Source organism: Neofelis nebulosa, chromosome 2, assembly GCF_028018385.1.
Source record: "Neofelis nebulosa isolate mNeoNeb1 chromosome 2, mNeoNeb1.pri, whole genome shotgun sequence".
Taxonomy (NCBI): domain Eukaryota; kingdom Metazoa; phylum Chordata; class Mammalia; order Carnivora; family Felidae; genus Neofelis; species Neofelis nebulosa.
In genome coordinates, this window is record NC_080783.1 from 117,773,744 (window position 1) to 117,788,765 (window position 15,022).

At 48.5% G+C, this 15,022-nt stretch overlaps 2 protein-coding genes across 6 annotated transcripts; one reads left to right on the forward strand and one right to left on the reverse strand.

Moving 5' to 3' along the window:
* Positions 1-600: 600 nt before the first annotated feature.
* POLR3GL (RNA polymerase III subunit GL) lies at positions 601-9,769 on the reverse strand. Of its 2 annotated transcripts, XM_058695562.1 has the most exons (8): positions 9,664-9,769; positions 3,594-3,761; positions 3,141-3,270; positions 2,365-2,433; positions 1,960-2,016; positions 1,649-1,722; positions 1,404-1,517; positions 601-1,097 (listed from the first exon to the last, which is right to left on the reverse strand). In XM_058695562.1, exons 2-8 carry the CDS (start codon positions 3,717-3,719, stop codon positions 1,011-1,013), a joined length of 657 nt encoding a protein of 218 aa, XP_058551545.1. In that variant the 5' UTR covers positions 3,720-3,761; positions 9,664-9,769; the 3' UTR covers positions 601-1,010. The 2 variants fall into 2 exon arrangements, with proteins under 2 accessions (XP_058551545.1, XP_058551552.1); XM_058695569.1 differs by lacking the exon at positions 2,365-2,433.
* Positions 9,770-11,509: 1,740 nt separating this feature from the next.
* On the forward strand, positions 11,510-15,022 carry ANKRD34A (ankyrin repeat domain 34A). Of its 4 annotated transcripts, none has more exons than XM_058695370.1 (3): positions 11,521-11,620; positions 12,105-12,168; positions 12,548-15,022. In XM_058695370.1, the coding sequence occupies exon 3, from the start codon at positions 12,664-12,666 to the stop codon at positions 14,176-14,178; it is 1,515 nt and encodes a 504-aa protein (XP_058551353.1). In that variant the 5' UTR covers positions 11,521-11,620; positions 12,105-12,168; positions 12,548-12,663; the 3' UTR covers positions 14,179-15,022. The 4 variants fall into 4 exon arrangements, with proteins under 4 accessions (XP_058551342.1, XP_058551353.1, XP_058551333.1 ...); XM_058695350.1 differs by lacking the exon at positions 11,521-11,620 and adding an exon at positions 11,804-12,003; XM_058695359.1 differs by lacking the exon at positions 12,105-12,168 and having other exon boundaries at positions 11,510-11,620.

Below are 15,022 nucleotides of genomic sequence, written 5' to 3' on the forward strand. Positions count from 1 at the left end.
AAGGAAGAACCAAAAGAGATACTGCAACTCAGCCACAAAGCAGCTTCAGGAAGTGGAGAATGGTGGCTCCGTCTGCACAGACACATCTTTCAAAGTGGGATCCCTCGGGTCTGGAAGAAGGTGTGCGCTGGGGAGGAATCAGCACCTCCTCCCCACTCCCTCCCTGCACCTGGCTTTCTCGACTCTCTCTCACAAAAATAGCTGTAATCTTTCCTTGTAAACAAGGACAAGATCAAGGTCAAGTGTGGGAAAGAGAGGGCCTGTGTCCCTGTTGAACACACGTGACAAGAGACGATCATGTCCCGTGACCTGAGGACCAGAGGCTCAGAAGCCGGCTGGTCTTACAGGGCGTGGGCCGTTCTTCTCTACTACTCACTCCGCACAGCCTCATAGATGAGTTCCTGAATGTTCCTTGGCAGGGCTAGATTGGGAGTATGTGTCCCGCCACGGGAGTGGGACGGAAGGGGTAAAGGACAGGAAGGCTGCAATGCCAGTGTGTCACACTGGACTCTGACAGGCAAGGGAAAAATGCCCCAACTAGGCCATTCCCTTCTTTTCGCCAGGCTTCTCCCATCAGGCCTCACCCTGGACAGACAGACAGACAGCTAAAAACATTTTATTTAAAAATATAAAACTGGCCTTACTCCTCCTAACTGCATGCACCCCCAATTATCTTCCACTACAAAAAAGTGCGGGGAGTGGCATGTGTACAGCTGTCTCAGCTCTAAAAGCCCAGTTCTTCTCTGACCCTTCCTTCTTTCGTACAATTAAGACATTGGTCCTTTGCCCTTTCCCCCCAAGCTATCAGAGGTGACACAAGGGTAGAAGGAGGGGAAGGGTGGAAAAGAGAACTATCTGTCATCATTCTCCATTCCTATCTTCAGGGCCAGTTTATCTGGACTCTAAGCAAATGATTCGCTTGTCCACAAAACCAAGTAATAGCGACAGTTACTTCTGTATCTTCAATCGAGAACGATGTGAAGGTCTGAGATATTGTTCAGGGTCCTTCTTCAGTATATAGCCTCATCCATATTGTCATCACTGTCACCCCCAAAGTCCTCTCCATTGTCAAAATATGACATGATGTAATCAGTTTCCTGAAACAGAACAAAAAGAAATCAAAGTAGGCACGTTTTCAGCATTCTCCTTCCTCCCAGTGTATCAGCAGCCGCCCCCCTCCTCCCACCCTTAAACCATTCCAGGCCTGGGAAGTCCCTTGGGGCTGCCACTTGCTCTTGAGAAGAGCCTGGGGGCACATGAAGTGGAGGGCGCTCTCCTCTGGGGGGACATCTCCTTTGGCTCTCCAACCCTCTGGAGGAGAACAACCCTGGTGGATGGAACTGAGACTCCCAGAGCTTATGAGAAAGAGAGGGGAACTGAGGGTGGAAGGAGAGCCCTCTCACCTCTTCATGTTCTTCTTCGTCGTACTCCTCTTCTTCTTCCTCTTCCTTCTCTTCTTCTTCTTCTTTCTCTTCATCTTCCTCTGAAGTCACTTCCTCCTCCTTCTTCTCCAGGGTCTGATGTAAAGATGAACAGAAGGAGAAACTCGGACTCAGGTCAGAGAAGGGAAAGAATGAGGCACAGATGGGCCAAAGGACAGGGAATGGGGCTGGGACCCAGGTGGTCTCTATGCACATTTCCTCCTCACCTCCAGTTTCTGTATTGTTTCTTCCTTATCTTCTGTGTTCTTGGGGGGCCTCTTGGGGATTAGGATGGGGGTCCCTGGTCAGGGAATCAAAAGGTGAATCATCTGAGAGCAAACTTCCTTGTTAGCGGTCCACCCCACCCTCTTGCAGAGACCATGTCACTCTGCTGCCCTCATGTGGCCACATGGCACCCAGCTACCATACTGGGTGGAATGGGCAGGAACTGGGAGGGCAGGCAAGACCACCAACAGCCTTGGCCCTCCAGCTGGTGAAGGAAATCTCTCTTCTGCCTCCTTTTCCCAGATATACTCACTTTCCTTTTGTAGCTTCCGCACTCGGATCTTTAACTCACGGGGTAAACGTCGCCAATCTGGGAACAGTGGGAACATAAAAGTCAGTAAGACCCTGCCTGGGGTTTCCTGTCCTGTGAATAACCAGTTTTAAAGGAGAAGTAAGAGTCAGGATAATGGTGAGGAAGGAAGGGATTGGGTCAAAGTTACTTGGAACAAAACTGTGGCTTGGGTGCCTCCAGGGAAACGGGGGCTATTTGATAGGTTTTCAGGTAGAGTCTGAGAGTGTTTGGGAGGACATCTAGGGCTCCCGTGTGTAAATACTGTATAGAGGGGAGGAGGGGACAGAGAAAGGTGGATGGGCTGGTGGCTTGTGGCATCTCAAGGATTTTAAGAAAGGGCAGGCAACGAAAGGGCCCATCACCTACCAGGGTTCCAATCGATGGCATTGTCAATCGGCCCTGACATCTGATATTTGTCTGAGTAACGCTCCACATCTGAGGGGTCAGAGGCCAAGGGTCAAAGTTTTATCCTTTCAGAGCCCTAGAACAGGGTTGTTTCTGAGGACCCAGCCCTCTCAATACTCAGGCACTGTCTGTTCCCCAAGCTCAGAGCCCAGGGGATCAGCTTTAACAAGGACCTTCAACACTCATCCATGTTGTCCCTTTGCCACCCCAAATTACAATGTTTTGTTATCTCCCTTAACCCAAAGGCATGGCTATATTGAGAGGTAGTGTGATACGGTGGAAGTACACTAGAGAGCAAGAGACTAGGGTTTCAGTCTTCCCTTTACTCCTTGTTAATGGGGCTACCAGGCAGGCCTTTCATGCCTCTGAGCTTCAGCTCCTAAGGCTTTAATCAGAAAGCACTGTTTGTCAATATACTCCAACACTGCACTTCCACACCTGTTGGTAAATATCCAGTATCCCAAGCCTCCCAGTGACTCCCCTTCTCCAGTCCCTCCTGGTCTCCCTGACCTCTTTGTAATCCTGTTAAGCTTAGGAGGGCTTCTCAGAGACCCGTGTGTGAGACTCAGAACAAACCATGGATAATGCATTTCAAATGCAGGGGTAATTGTTATGATCTCCCCAGTTAGACAGCGAGCTTCCTGTGCTGCTTCTGGCCTCTCTGGCCCGCAGAGTGCTGTGTACAGGGCACTGCTCATGAAAGGCACTCAGAACACGATGCTAGCATTCCAACTGACCTCTCTTGGGGACAGCTGGCCGGATGAAGTAGGGGAGCTGCCTCATGGCCCCTCGTAGCTCCTGCTTCAGTGCCAGAACATATTCCCCTTCCTCTCCTGAGGGCAGAGGCACTGGGCGGAACTCCAAGGGCTAAGGAAGAAGGGGCAGTGGTCAGTTCAGGGAAAAAACACTAGAGAAAAAATCTAGAAGGGTCTCTCTCCCCCCACCCAGTTCAATCCAATGCTCCCACTGAACAGAGGGCCAAGAAAAATGTGGGGAACAATACAGTATTTTGAAAGCTGGGGAGCTGAGAGTATGAGAAACTACCTTGCCTGGGAAACATCCCATGTGAGTTGGAAGCATAGAGACAGAAAGGGGCAAGATGAGTTTTATGATGGCCCACAAGGAATCCTGGATCATATATAGTCAGCCAGGGGCACACGGGAGTCTCAGGAAGGGGGGCAGATACTCACAGGGAAGAGTGGAGAAGGCTGCAGGGTGGGTGGGGGAAGAGCATCCCCCTTGCCAATGCCCACAGCCTCCATGTTGAAGGTCAGCTGGCCCCGGCCACGACCCCGGCCCCCACCCCGACTGGCCATGGTGGAGGGGGCCTGGGTATTCAGAGATCCAGTGAGAAAAACCTGATAAAGACAAAAACAAAGAGAAAAGTATGGTAGAATGATAGGCAGCCAGGGAGGTGCAAGACACTCAGTCTTTTCCCCTAGGGCCCCCAAAAACCAGTGTAATTCAACAAATGTTGATAGGAAAGGCATTGTACCAGGCAGCGTATTTCTGGAAATACAGACATGGATGAGACATAGTCCCAACAGGACAGATAACTGCAAAGTAGTGTAACTCTAGCACAAAAGGGAAAGTGATTAGACCTCTGGATAAAACTTCCCTCCATCCCTAAGGTGATTTGATATTTGTCACAGTCTGCATATCACCATCTAATCTTTGAATTCTTTCTCTCCCTGGCTTTCCACACCCAACCAGGCCCCAATTCAATCCAATGCAGTGAATTTCAGCAAAATATGTATTAAGCATCTACTATGGGGGATAAGGATAAGTCATCAGTCTCACGGTCAGTGGTGGGAGGTGGGAGAACCATTACAATCAATTTATTTTTTTGTAATACCACTTAGGAGCACTTAGAATCTTAGAGTTGGAAGGACCAGTAGAGGTATCTAGTCCAAAAGCCCTCCCAACCCAGTACTCCACTTTGTAAGTTGTTAATCATTTCACTTCCAGTGGCATTTTCTTTTTTTTTTTTAATTTTTTTTAATGTTTATTTATTTTTGAGAGAGAGCAAGACACAGAGTGCAAGTGGGGGAGGGACAGAGAGAGAGGGAGACATAGAATCTGAAGCAGGCTCCAGGTTCTGAGCCTGATGCGGGGCTCAAACTCACAAACCGGGAGATCATGACACCCAAACCGAAGTCGGATGCTTAACTGACTGAGCCACCCAGGCACCCACAGTGGCATTTTCTTAAAGAGAGCGTGTCTGTTCTCCCACAATGCAGCCCACCCCACAGTGATAAACTCTGATGAATCGAAAGTTCCTTCTGTTACTAGAAGTAGCAGAACTCTGCCTGTTGTCATCAATCTTAAGGGACCAGTCAGAGGCAGGTAGGATGGGGGGTAAAGTTACCAAATGAAAATGAAATTTGTAAGAAATGATATCCCAGTGACAAAGAGCACACCTAGCACCCAGATCTTGGTTTCTAAGACCATTTTCCAACAAAAAAAGACCCAGGGCTTCTTGGAGAAATGGCTGATTCTAAGGGCTGAGGCAGGAAATACCCAAGGCGAGCCTGAAGCATCTTCTAGTGCCAGGAAGTAAAGAAGCACTCAAAACAACAAAATACAGACATTGGCAGGCTATGTCAAAGGGGCATAAGAGTCTACTGGAAGAGATCCCAATGGCCAAAGAAGAATTTGAGCAATAAAGTAGTATTAAGTTATAACCCCAAAGTATAAAATAAATATCATGAGTCCACACTGATAGAAATGATTAAATAAGTTAATACATGGGGGAGAAAAGACAAACCTCTTGTGTAGAATTCCAAATAAATTATGTAGATTCCACCCTGAAGAGGGGGAGTAGAACTTCCCACTCCTTAAGGGTGGACTATATATAGGGAATTTTGTCCAATTCAGCTTTGGAAAGGTGGGGAGCGGTATAACTCTACAGTGGAGAAAGTGGACAAACACTACTTCAGTCAGGTGACCAAGTTCAACATCAACAATATTAAATTACACTGCTAGTATGTGCCCTTAATATGATGGGATAAGGGAGAAATCTAGGGGGACTGGGATAATGAGGGGAGGCTTGATGAATCACAAGATCTCAAGTTAGGAAGAGCCCTCAGAAATCATGTATTCATTCATTCAACAAATTTTTATTGAGCATTTACTATATGCCAGACACAATGCTGGACAATGGGGATCATAGTGAATCTTCTACTCTAGACATGCATCCTTCCTCGGATAAACCATATTTAGTAAATTGTTATCTAGTTTCTATTTAAACATCTTTAGTAAGAGGAATCCCTGGCTCACTTTGCAAGTCTTCAATTAATAATATTTGTTCTTCAATTAATACCCAAAAAACACTCTAAACAAGAAATATATAGTTCAACAAAATGCACTCAACAAAAGATTAGCTGGTGAAAAAAAGATTTAGAAATGTGTATAAAGAAATCTATTTTGTCAAACACACACATACATACTTTCTTCATGTATGATGAAAAAAAAAGTTGTTTTTGAAGGCTATACGCTGAAAATTAATATTGGTTAATTTGAGGTGATGGGTTGCTTTTTGAGGGGTTATGTGTATTTTAACGTTTGTTTTCTATACTGAAAGGTATTTCTTTTGTAATAAGAAAAAAATAATCATTAAAAAAATTTAAAATATACCAACAGAGTAGTAGGTGAGATTAACAATATGTAGCAGGAAGGAGAGGGTGAAAAAATGTGTGTCTGAGGAATTTGGAAAGTTTTAGGTCCAACAAAAAATGTGAGGAAAAAATAAGAAGTTAGCTAATAGGTTAAATTGTGATCTGATTGAAAGGACTTATTAGGAGAGAAAAGATGTCTCATGGACACTAGAGAAGAAGTAAGAATTTGTAAGCATGTCTTCAGGCCCTTTCAGGGGAAAGGACACTAACCAGCTGGTTTAGGTATAATTCCACTTGACAGACCCAGTTCTGGCAGTGGGGACAGGAGCTGTTTTTATTGCAAAGCAGTAAGGAGTCAAGAAAAAGCTGTGAGCTTTGAGGTTAGACACAGTGAATTCCATTTCCACATATAACCAAGTGGCCTCCAAGGATGTGGGGTTAAAAGAAAAAAAAAAAAAAAGAGAGAGAGGAAAAAAAGAAAAAACTTTATTTCATTGAGGCAATAAACTGGTGGTTGGTTGGGAAACTGAACCATCCATCTCAACCCCCTCAGGTCAGGAATGTACCATGAGTTTCTTCTCTTTAAGATTGTGATTGAATCGGGGCGCCTGGGTGGCGCAGTCGGTTAAGCGTCCGACTTCAGCCAGGTCATGATCTCGGGGTCCGTGAGTTCGAGTCCCGCATCAGGCTCTGAGCTGATGGCTTGGAGCCTGTTTCCGATTCTGTGTCTCCCTCTCCCTCTCTCTCTGCCCCTCCCCTGTTCATGCTCTGTCTCTCTCTGTCCCAAAAATAAATAAAAAACGTTGAAAAAAAAATTAAAAAAAAAAAAGATTGTGATTGAATCTAAATTCTTGAGGATATTTAGGGTCTTCCATAATCTGGTCCCAAATTGCTTTTTCTTATCGTCAACCCTCCCTAGAGTTCACCTGTGCACTCTCCTTCCCCCAAACAACAACATCTCATATACATGACACTCATTCCCATTTATGCCTAACTGTATTGTGGTAGAAGTTACTAAGAAGCAGATTTCAACAAAATACAGAAAAACCATGACATCAAATTTAAGAAAGGCAGTATGTGTAGTGGTTAAGAACATGGATTTGAATTCCAGTTCTGCCATTTCCTAGCTATACAACCTACAGCAATTTATTTAATATCTCTAAACCTGTTTCCTCATCTGTAAAATGGGAATAATAATAATAATAATAATAATAATAATAATACCATCTTAATTCATTCAACAAATATCTACTGAGTGCTTGTTATATGCCAAGCACTGTTCCAAGTGCTAGGGACATAGCAGTGACCAAAACAAACAAAAACTGCTATACCAATGGAGTTTAAATTGGTGGAGTTGTCAGTATACAAATATTTCAAGCCATGAGACTGGGTGGGATCCCTAAAGGAGTGGATGTGAACAGAGAAAAGAAGAGATCCAGAGATTGAGGCCTAGGGCACTCTAATATTTAGGGTTTCCTATATTTGTGACAAATAAAACAAGGAGTTAATACTCTTATTATATAAGAACTCATGGACATGCAAATGAAAAAAATCATACCAATAGAATAAATGTGCAAAGGACATGAATAGGCAATTGATAAAATAATGATCGACAAAACCATTCTTCACCTACCAAATTGACAAACACTTAAAGAATAATCAGGTTGCCACAGTTTTTTTGAGATGGGACACTCTCATACCTCATTGGAAGGATTGTCTTTATACACAGTATTTCAGGGGAGCAACAGCCTTTTAAATGTTCATATCCTTAATCCAGTAATCCTACTTTAAAAAATGTACCCTTAAAGATGTCATCATATATATAGTCAGACATGTAAACATGTCTGGTCATCTAAGAGCCATCCATGGTAGCAAAACTTCTGAAATAACTTAAATGGCTCAACAAAAAAATGAATGGTTAAAAAAAAATCAAATATCCATTTTCGGCTATCATGTAGAAAGAAAAATGACTTCAAATAATACTTAAAGGCAAAAAAAATGTTCACTATGTACAGTGGAGGGAAACAGGATAAAAATTATATTTGTGGTATAGCCTGATTTATGTAACACACACATGTATACGTGCAGAAAAGAAATTGATAATAATAATATTATAATAATGGTTATCCCTAGATCATGGTCATGAAATAATAGACATTTTTATCTACACCTTTATGTGTTTCCCAATTTTTTAGAATAAATGTATATTACTTTTTAAATCAGAAACCAAAGGGAGGGTACCTGGGTGGCTCAGTCAGTTAAGGGACTGACTTTGGCTCAGGTCATGATCTCACAGTCTGTTGAGTTTGAGCCCTATGTCAGGCTCTGTGCTGACAGGTCAGAGCCTGGAGCCTGCTTCAGATTCTGTGTCTCCTGCTCTCTCTGTCCCTCTCTGCTCGTACTCTGTCTTTCTCTCTGTCTCTCTCAAAAATAAATAAACATTAAAAAAAAAGAAAGAAAGAAACCAAAGGGGATGTTTTTTCTTTATTTTTAAGAATGCTACCACCAGGACAGTGCTCCTTCTTTTACAATGGAGGTGAGGAAGGCATTTCGTTGAGCTACATATTTGTTTAGAATATTTGTTGGATATTAACTGAAGAACAAATATCCAAAAATGGGATGACCTGCAAAGTGAGCTAGGGAGTGTTCTTACGAGTGATGTTTAAGTAGAAGATGGGTAACAATTTACTAAATATGGTTTATCAGAGGAAGGACGCATGTCTAAAGTAGAGGATTCACTATGATCCCCATTGTCTAGCATTGTGTCTGGCATATAGTAGATGCTCAATAAATATTTGTTGAATGAATGAATGAATGGATGGATGAATGAATACATGACTTCTGAGGGCTCTTCCAAACTTGAGACCTGGTGATTCATCAAGCCTCCCTTCACCATCCCAGTCCTCCTAGCTTTCTCCCTTCTCTGGACTGTGGGAGCAATTGCATTACAAACCACTAACTTAAGAGATCTTAATTAGATACTGTATTGTATTTTATTTCATCTTTTATTAATTGTTCCCTAATTATGCTAGGAGTTTAAAGTCGGCCTTCGCAATCAATTCCATTCAAGTAACCTTTATTGGGCACTTTGTATTGAGTACAAGAACCTGCCTACAAAACCTTATATTCTCAGAAGAACAGAGAAATATTAGAGACCACACACTAAGTGCTCTAATAGAGGTACGCATAAAACGTTACCTTCAGACTGGGGAACAATTAATTACGAAGAAAAAAAAAAAAGGAAGAAGAGGTGGTCCAAGAAAGCTACAGGTAGGAGACAATATTTCAGCTGATTCTTAATAGATAACAGGAGTTTGTCAGACTCTTAGACAAGGGAATAATGATAAAATATTCGGGGGAAGCTGATGCCGTAACAAAAAGTCAGAGATACAAGAGTGAATCTTTCTCACTTTGTGCTTTAATCTGTCTCCCCTATGCACGAAAGAAAACTGCAGTTCTCTGTATAATCGGTACAGCAATGGGAGCCCTGAAGAGAAAGGGAAAGAAGAGTAGGAAACCAGAGGGGGCTGATCCAACAGGCTGCCAGAATGCGTTGTCTATCTGTCTCGCAGCGTGGCCCTGGCGAACTAGTTCCGGAGGTGTGGGACAGAACCAGGTCAGCGCTACCGGGACGGAGCCTTACCTGCTGCCCCTCCCCCACGCGGAGCCCACGTCGCAGCCAACTTGAAATTTGCAGGTCTTCCTCTAGCTTCTGGCGCCCTAGCTCCGCCTCCCAGGGCTTCCCATTGGTCAATTCTCCCGGCCAATCTAGGAGAAGACCAGGAGGGAGATCCGCCCACTTGAAGCCGAGGAGAAGGAAGGAGGGGGAGAGTCAGCCAGAACCCAGGCTTGGGAAGTCCGGCGTGGTGCGGAGAGAGGGTTGCAGAATCAACCAGGGCTTGATTATTTCCGACCTCATCTCAGATGGCGGAGCTCCTGGCTAGCGAGAGTTCACACTTAGAACTCACCGAGGGACACTGTTGAGAAAGCTCCCACAGAGAAATGAAAGGGTTGTTCCTTAGGGATCACTCTTTTTGTGACTGGGGCTTCACAGCTGGGTCTCCCCTCCATCACTCCTGCCTTCCCCTCCAGTCCTACACGGCTTCCCTCCAGCACCACCACTGAATACTTATTTTCTATTATTTTTCCCCCCTGTGGGTTGCTGCCATGTCTGTGAGAAGATGAGCGGAAAGTTTGGAGAAGGAAGGATTAGGAATTAGAGAACCAGAGTTGGGGAGGCAGGGAAGGAGCCCAGTGTTTCCTACATCTTCTATTGCCTTCCAGCTCCTTCTAGCCCTTGCTGAAGGGGGGCATGGTTGGTGGGAGGGAGGCGGAGAGGAGCCCTATTTTCATTCACACACACACACACACACACACACACACACACACACACACAAACAGGGAAGGAATTCAGAGTGGACATAAAATCTAGGAGTTAGTCAAGAAGACTATCCCAGATGTCAGAGAAAATGGGCCTGGGAGTGAAGCCTCTTGACTTGGGAGGCTGTAGATCCAGTGGGAAGTGCCCCGTCTTTGGAATAGGACAGAAACAGAGCTGTGAGGCTTTGAAGAACTTGCTTAACTTAGGTATCAGTTTCTTCACCTATAACAAGGAGATAAAAAGGAGATTCCTACCTTATAGCATTGTTGTGAATATTGGAAATAATATATGTGAAGTACCTGGCACATAGTTGGCGTCCCGTAAATGGTGGCTAGTAAAAATGGGTAGCTTCCCAGCAATATTTCTCTTCCTCCTTCTCCAGGAACATTATTTTTAGTATCTTGTGTCTGGTGGCCGCCAGTATGAATGTCTCAGGTGAGTTTTCCAAATCCTTGGGATTTTTTTCCCCTCATCTTCCACTTCCCTGATGCCTTCCAGCTGGACACAAACTCATTCCTAAAATATGCAGATGGAAGCTATGGTAACCATGGAGACAGGGCAGGTGGCAAGGAGAGGCAGAGACAGACAGCAGAGAGAGACGGGTTACAATTGTGACAGATAGGCAGAGAGAAGACATCAGGAGTCATTGGACAGAGACCTTCAGGCAAGATGGAAAAATAATGACAGTCTAAGCAAGATTGATTGTAAAGAGATGCAGTGAGAAAGGATGTGTTACAAGGGTCGCTCTTCTCTCTTCCCCTTTTCTCTCTCCCTCCCCCTTCCAAGAATGTGGGGAGGAAGGCATCTGGGAATGCCCCCTGGTGTACCTAAAAATGACCCCGTATATCCATCCACTCTCACACTTATCTGAGGTCTGTACCAGGGAACTGATGTTCAAGTTTATCTGTGCTGTGTGTTCCGTTTAGGAGGAGGTGGAGTGAGGATGTACCGCTGTCTGGCTCCAGCTCCCCCTCACATGTAAACTACAAGGAGGCAACCAGATCTCTTGCTTCTCTCTGTGCAGTATGGACTCCGGCTGTGGATTCCAATCGCCTCTCTCCACCTCTCTGCACAATGTGCCATGTGCTGTGGGTAGCAGGTCAGATCGGGCGTACAGGCGCGCATAAACACATCAAACGCGGAAAATGGGGCTCTGCTCAAGGAAGAATTGGGATGGTCCCAGTCTGGATCGCGGAGGAATCTCCTGAGGAACATTTAGGTTTGTTGGGGCTGAGGGGAGGTCGGCTCAGCAAGAGAAGTCAGGATTGGAGCCTCTAGGTTTTGAGGATTTTTGTGTGCATGGGTGGGGGAACGGTTTGGTGCCCGACGCCCCCACCCGCAGAGACCAGGCTATAAATAGCAAGGCAGAGCTCCGCCCCCCCCCCCCCCCCCCAGCTTCTCTCCTCCCGAGCCGGCGCCGTGCCCGGGGCGCACCGGGAGGAGGGACCAGGATCCGGTGCCCGGGCGCAGATACTGACACCAAGGGAATCCAGGTGCCCCTCCCCACGCCATGTGGGCCCCCGGGAACCCGGTTCCGCCACCCCGGCTGCCCCAGGGCCCTGGCCTCAGTCCTGGCCTCTTGGAGATCCTGCGGACATTCAGGTATCTATTTGGGCGCACAGCCTGGGAGGGAAAGAGCAAGGAGTGATGGGGAACATAGCAGGGGCAAAAGAAACCCCCAATTCTCCCCCCACCCGTTTTAGGTCCCAAATGCAAGCTGCTTCCCTCCCCCCACTCAATTTTTGGGGCTGTGGCAACCTAAAAGAGGTTAGGAATGGGAATTATGTGTGTGAATGTATGGGTGCATGTGTGTGGGTGGGCGGCGTTCAGCATCCTAGGAAGGGGTATTCCAAGTGTGGATAAGAAAAGGGGGATGCTGGAAAGGTCTGATAAGCCGTGGGGTGAGGGTGGGGGTGCGGTATCCCTGCGCGTGCACGTACGCATTTGCACGCGCGCTCGTCCTTCAATGCGGGTGCACCCTTCCCACCTCCTCAGGCATGCGCTGGGGGGAGGGGGCGGCTCAAAGGCATGAGTTAGAGGAAGGACTGTGTGCCGTGCCGTAGAGATCTCCCCACGCCGTATCTTTCCACCGGTGCCTCAGTTTCCCTGCCTGAATCCGTCAATAAGATCTCTCTCTTTCTCGCAGGGATTGGCTTCGCCACTGAGCCCTCAGGCTTCCGCCAGCCACCACCCCCACGCCCCTAGACACCCTCGGCGGGCCCCCGTCCCGGCTTCATTGGTGCTTTCGCCCCAGCCGCAGCTATGCTGCACACCGAGGGCCACGCTCTTCTTCGGGCCGTGGGTCAGGGTAAGCTACGCTTGGCCCGTTTGCTTCTGGAGGGAGGCGCCTACGTGAATGAGGGTGATGCCCAGGGTGAGACTGCGCTAATGGCGGCCTGTCGGGCCCGTTACGACGACCCCCAGAACAAGGCACGCATGGTACGCTACCTCCTGGAGCAAGGCGCTGACCCCAACATCGCAGACCGCCTGGGGCGCACCGCGCTCATGCACGCTTGCGCCGGGGGTGGGGGCGCCGCCGTGGCTTCGCTGCTCCTTGCCCACGGTGCAGACCCCTCAGTGAGAGATCACGCGGGCGCCTCGGCGCTTGTCCACGCCCTGGACCGCGGGGACCGTGAGACCCTTGCCACGCTGCTGGACGCCTGTAAGGCCAAGGGCACGGAGGTCATCATCATCACCACCGACACCTCTCCCTCGGGAACCAAGAAGACACGGCAGTATCTCAATTCCCCACCGTCCCCGGGGGTGGAGGACCCGGCTCCCGCTCCTCCTAGCCCGGGGGTCTGCACTTCGCCTTCGGAAATCCAACTGCAGGCTGCAGGAGGAGGAGGAGGTGGAGGAGGAGGAGGAGGAGGACGGGGGTTGCTGTCCCCTCGCGCTCAGGAAGAAGAGGAGAAGCGGGACGTATTCGAATTCCCTCTTCCTAAACCCCCCGATGACCCCTCCCCTTCTGAGCCGCTCCCCAAACCACCCCGTCACCCTCCAAAACCACTCAAAAGGCTCAACTCCGAGCCCTGGGGCCTAGTGGCCCCTCCTCAACCTGTCCCGCCCGCGGAAGGGAGGCCGGGGATCGAGCGCCTGACCGCCGAATTCAACGGCCTGACCCTGACCGGTCGACCCCGTCTTTCCAGACGTCACAGCACTGAAGGCCCGGAGGACCCGCCTCCGTGGGCGGAGAAAGTGACGGGTGGGGGTCCTCTCTCTCGCCGAAACACTGCGCCAGAAGCTCAGGAGTCCGGTCCCCCTGCGGGGCTGAGGCAGAAACTGAGCCGCATGGAGCCGGTGGAGCTCGATACTCCCGGGAATATTTGCCCCGACTCGCCGGAGTGCAGCCGTTTGTCCCTGGAGCGCCGCCGATACAGCGCCTCCCCGCTGACCCTCCCTCCAGCCGGCTCGGCGCCCTCGCCGCGCCAGTCCCAGGAGAGTCTGCCTGGGGCAGTCTCTCCCCTGAGCGGACGGAGGCGGAGTCCCGGGCTGCTGGAGCGGAGGGGCTCGGGGACGTTGCTCCTGGACCACATCGCGCAAACGCGGCCTGGTTTCCTGCCTCCGCTCAACGTCAGCCCCCACCCTCCCATCCCCGACATTCGCCCCCAACCCGGAGGTCGGGCGCCTTCGCTGCCCGCCCCTCCCCAGGCGGGGGCGCCAGGCTCTCCTAGGACCAAGCGCAAGTTGGTGAGGCGCCACTCGATGCAGACTGAGCAGATCCGCCTGCTAGGGGGCTTCCAGAGTCTAGGCGGGCCAGGGGAGCCAGGGCGCTGAGACGAGTGAGAGGAGTCAAGGAGGGTGGGGATCAGGACCTTGATGGGACAGGTGGGAGAACCAGCTCACACACACACCACGGACATGGGGGTCTCTTGCATGTGCTCACGGGCACGGTGCACGCACACATGGGTAAGAAAGTGTCCACAAGCACAGTACTCTTATTCACAGAGAAGGGTAAGTACTCTATTTACTGGGCATATAGACACATGCATTCATGTGCTGGTCACTTCACATGCATATGGGAATTACTTGTGTACCCATCCATAGGAATGGCACACACAGGGCCACTTGTGCTAGGGCCCCAAGTGGGTCCCAAACTCACCTGCATTTGTTCAGAAGCAGTAGGGAACCCCTACTTATGGGTAGTATCCAATCTGTTTGCCCTCCTGCAGAAGCAGTCCCCTGCTTTCCATGTATGCCCTGCAACACAGCTCGTTCATGACTTTGCACACTCTGCCCTCTTCCTGAATATCCCACTCCCTTGTGTAGGTCTTGCTTCTCTCTCCAGGCCTGGCTCCTTTCACACCCTGCTTCCAGCCCTAACCACTTTTCAGGATATCTTCTTCACTTTCCTTAGGGGTTTCCTGCAGCAATCCCCAGCCTCAGTTCTGCTGCTGCCCTTCTTGCTCTCAGCTTTACTTCTCAACTTCCTGCCTTTTATTCCCATCTAGCTCCCCTAACCAATCAACAGGTTGTCTCATTTTCCCAGGGAGTGGGTCATGGGCTCTACGCTGCAATCTGTCCGTCTGAGCTTATGAACACCCCCACAGGTAGAAGTGGGGAGTAGCCCTAAATCACTCCTCTCTCCACTTGACATATCAAATAAATGTGTTCAGAAGTC

What these genes read in the sequence shown, in the direction of transcription:
- POLR3GL (XM_058695562.1), bottom strand. Translation starts at nt 3,719, where the DNA reads ATGGCCAGTCGGGGTGGGGGCCGGGGTCGTGGCCGGGGCCAGCTGACC. An exon ending in AGCCTTCTCCACTCTTCCCT is followed by an intron (nt 3,271 to 3,593) that starts GTGAGTATCTGC and finishes CTTCTTCCTTAG; the next exon opens with CCCTTGGAGTTCCGCCCAGT. An exon ending in GCCAGCTGTCCCCAAGAGAG is followed by an intron (nt 2,434 to 3,140) that starts GTCAGTTGGAAT and finishes CTGACCCCTCAG; the next exon opens with ATGTGGAGCGTTACTCAGAC.
- ANKRD34A (XM_058695359.1), top strand. Translation starts at nt 12,664, where the DNA reads ATGCTGCACACCGAGGGCCACGCTCTTCTTCGGGCCGTGGGTCAGGGT.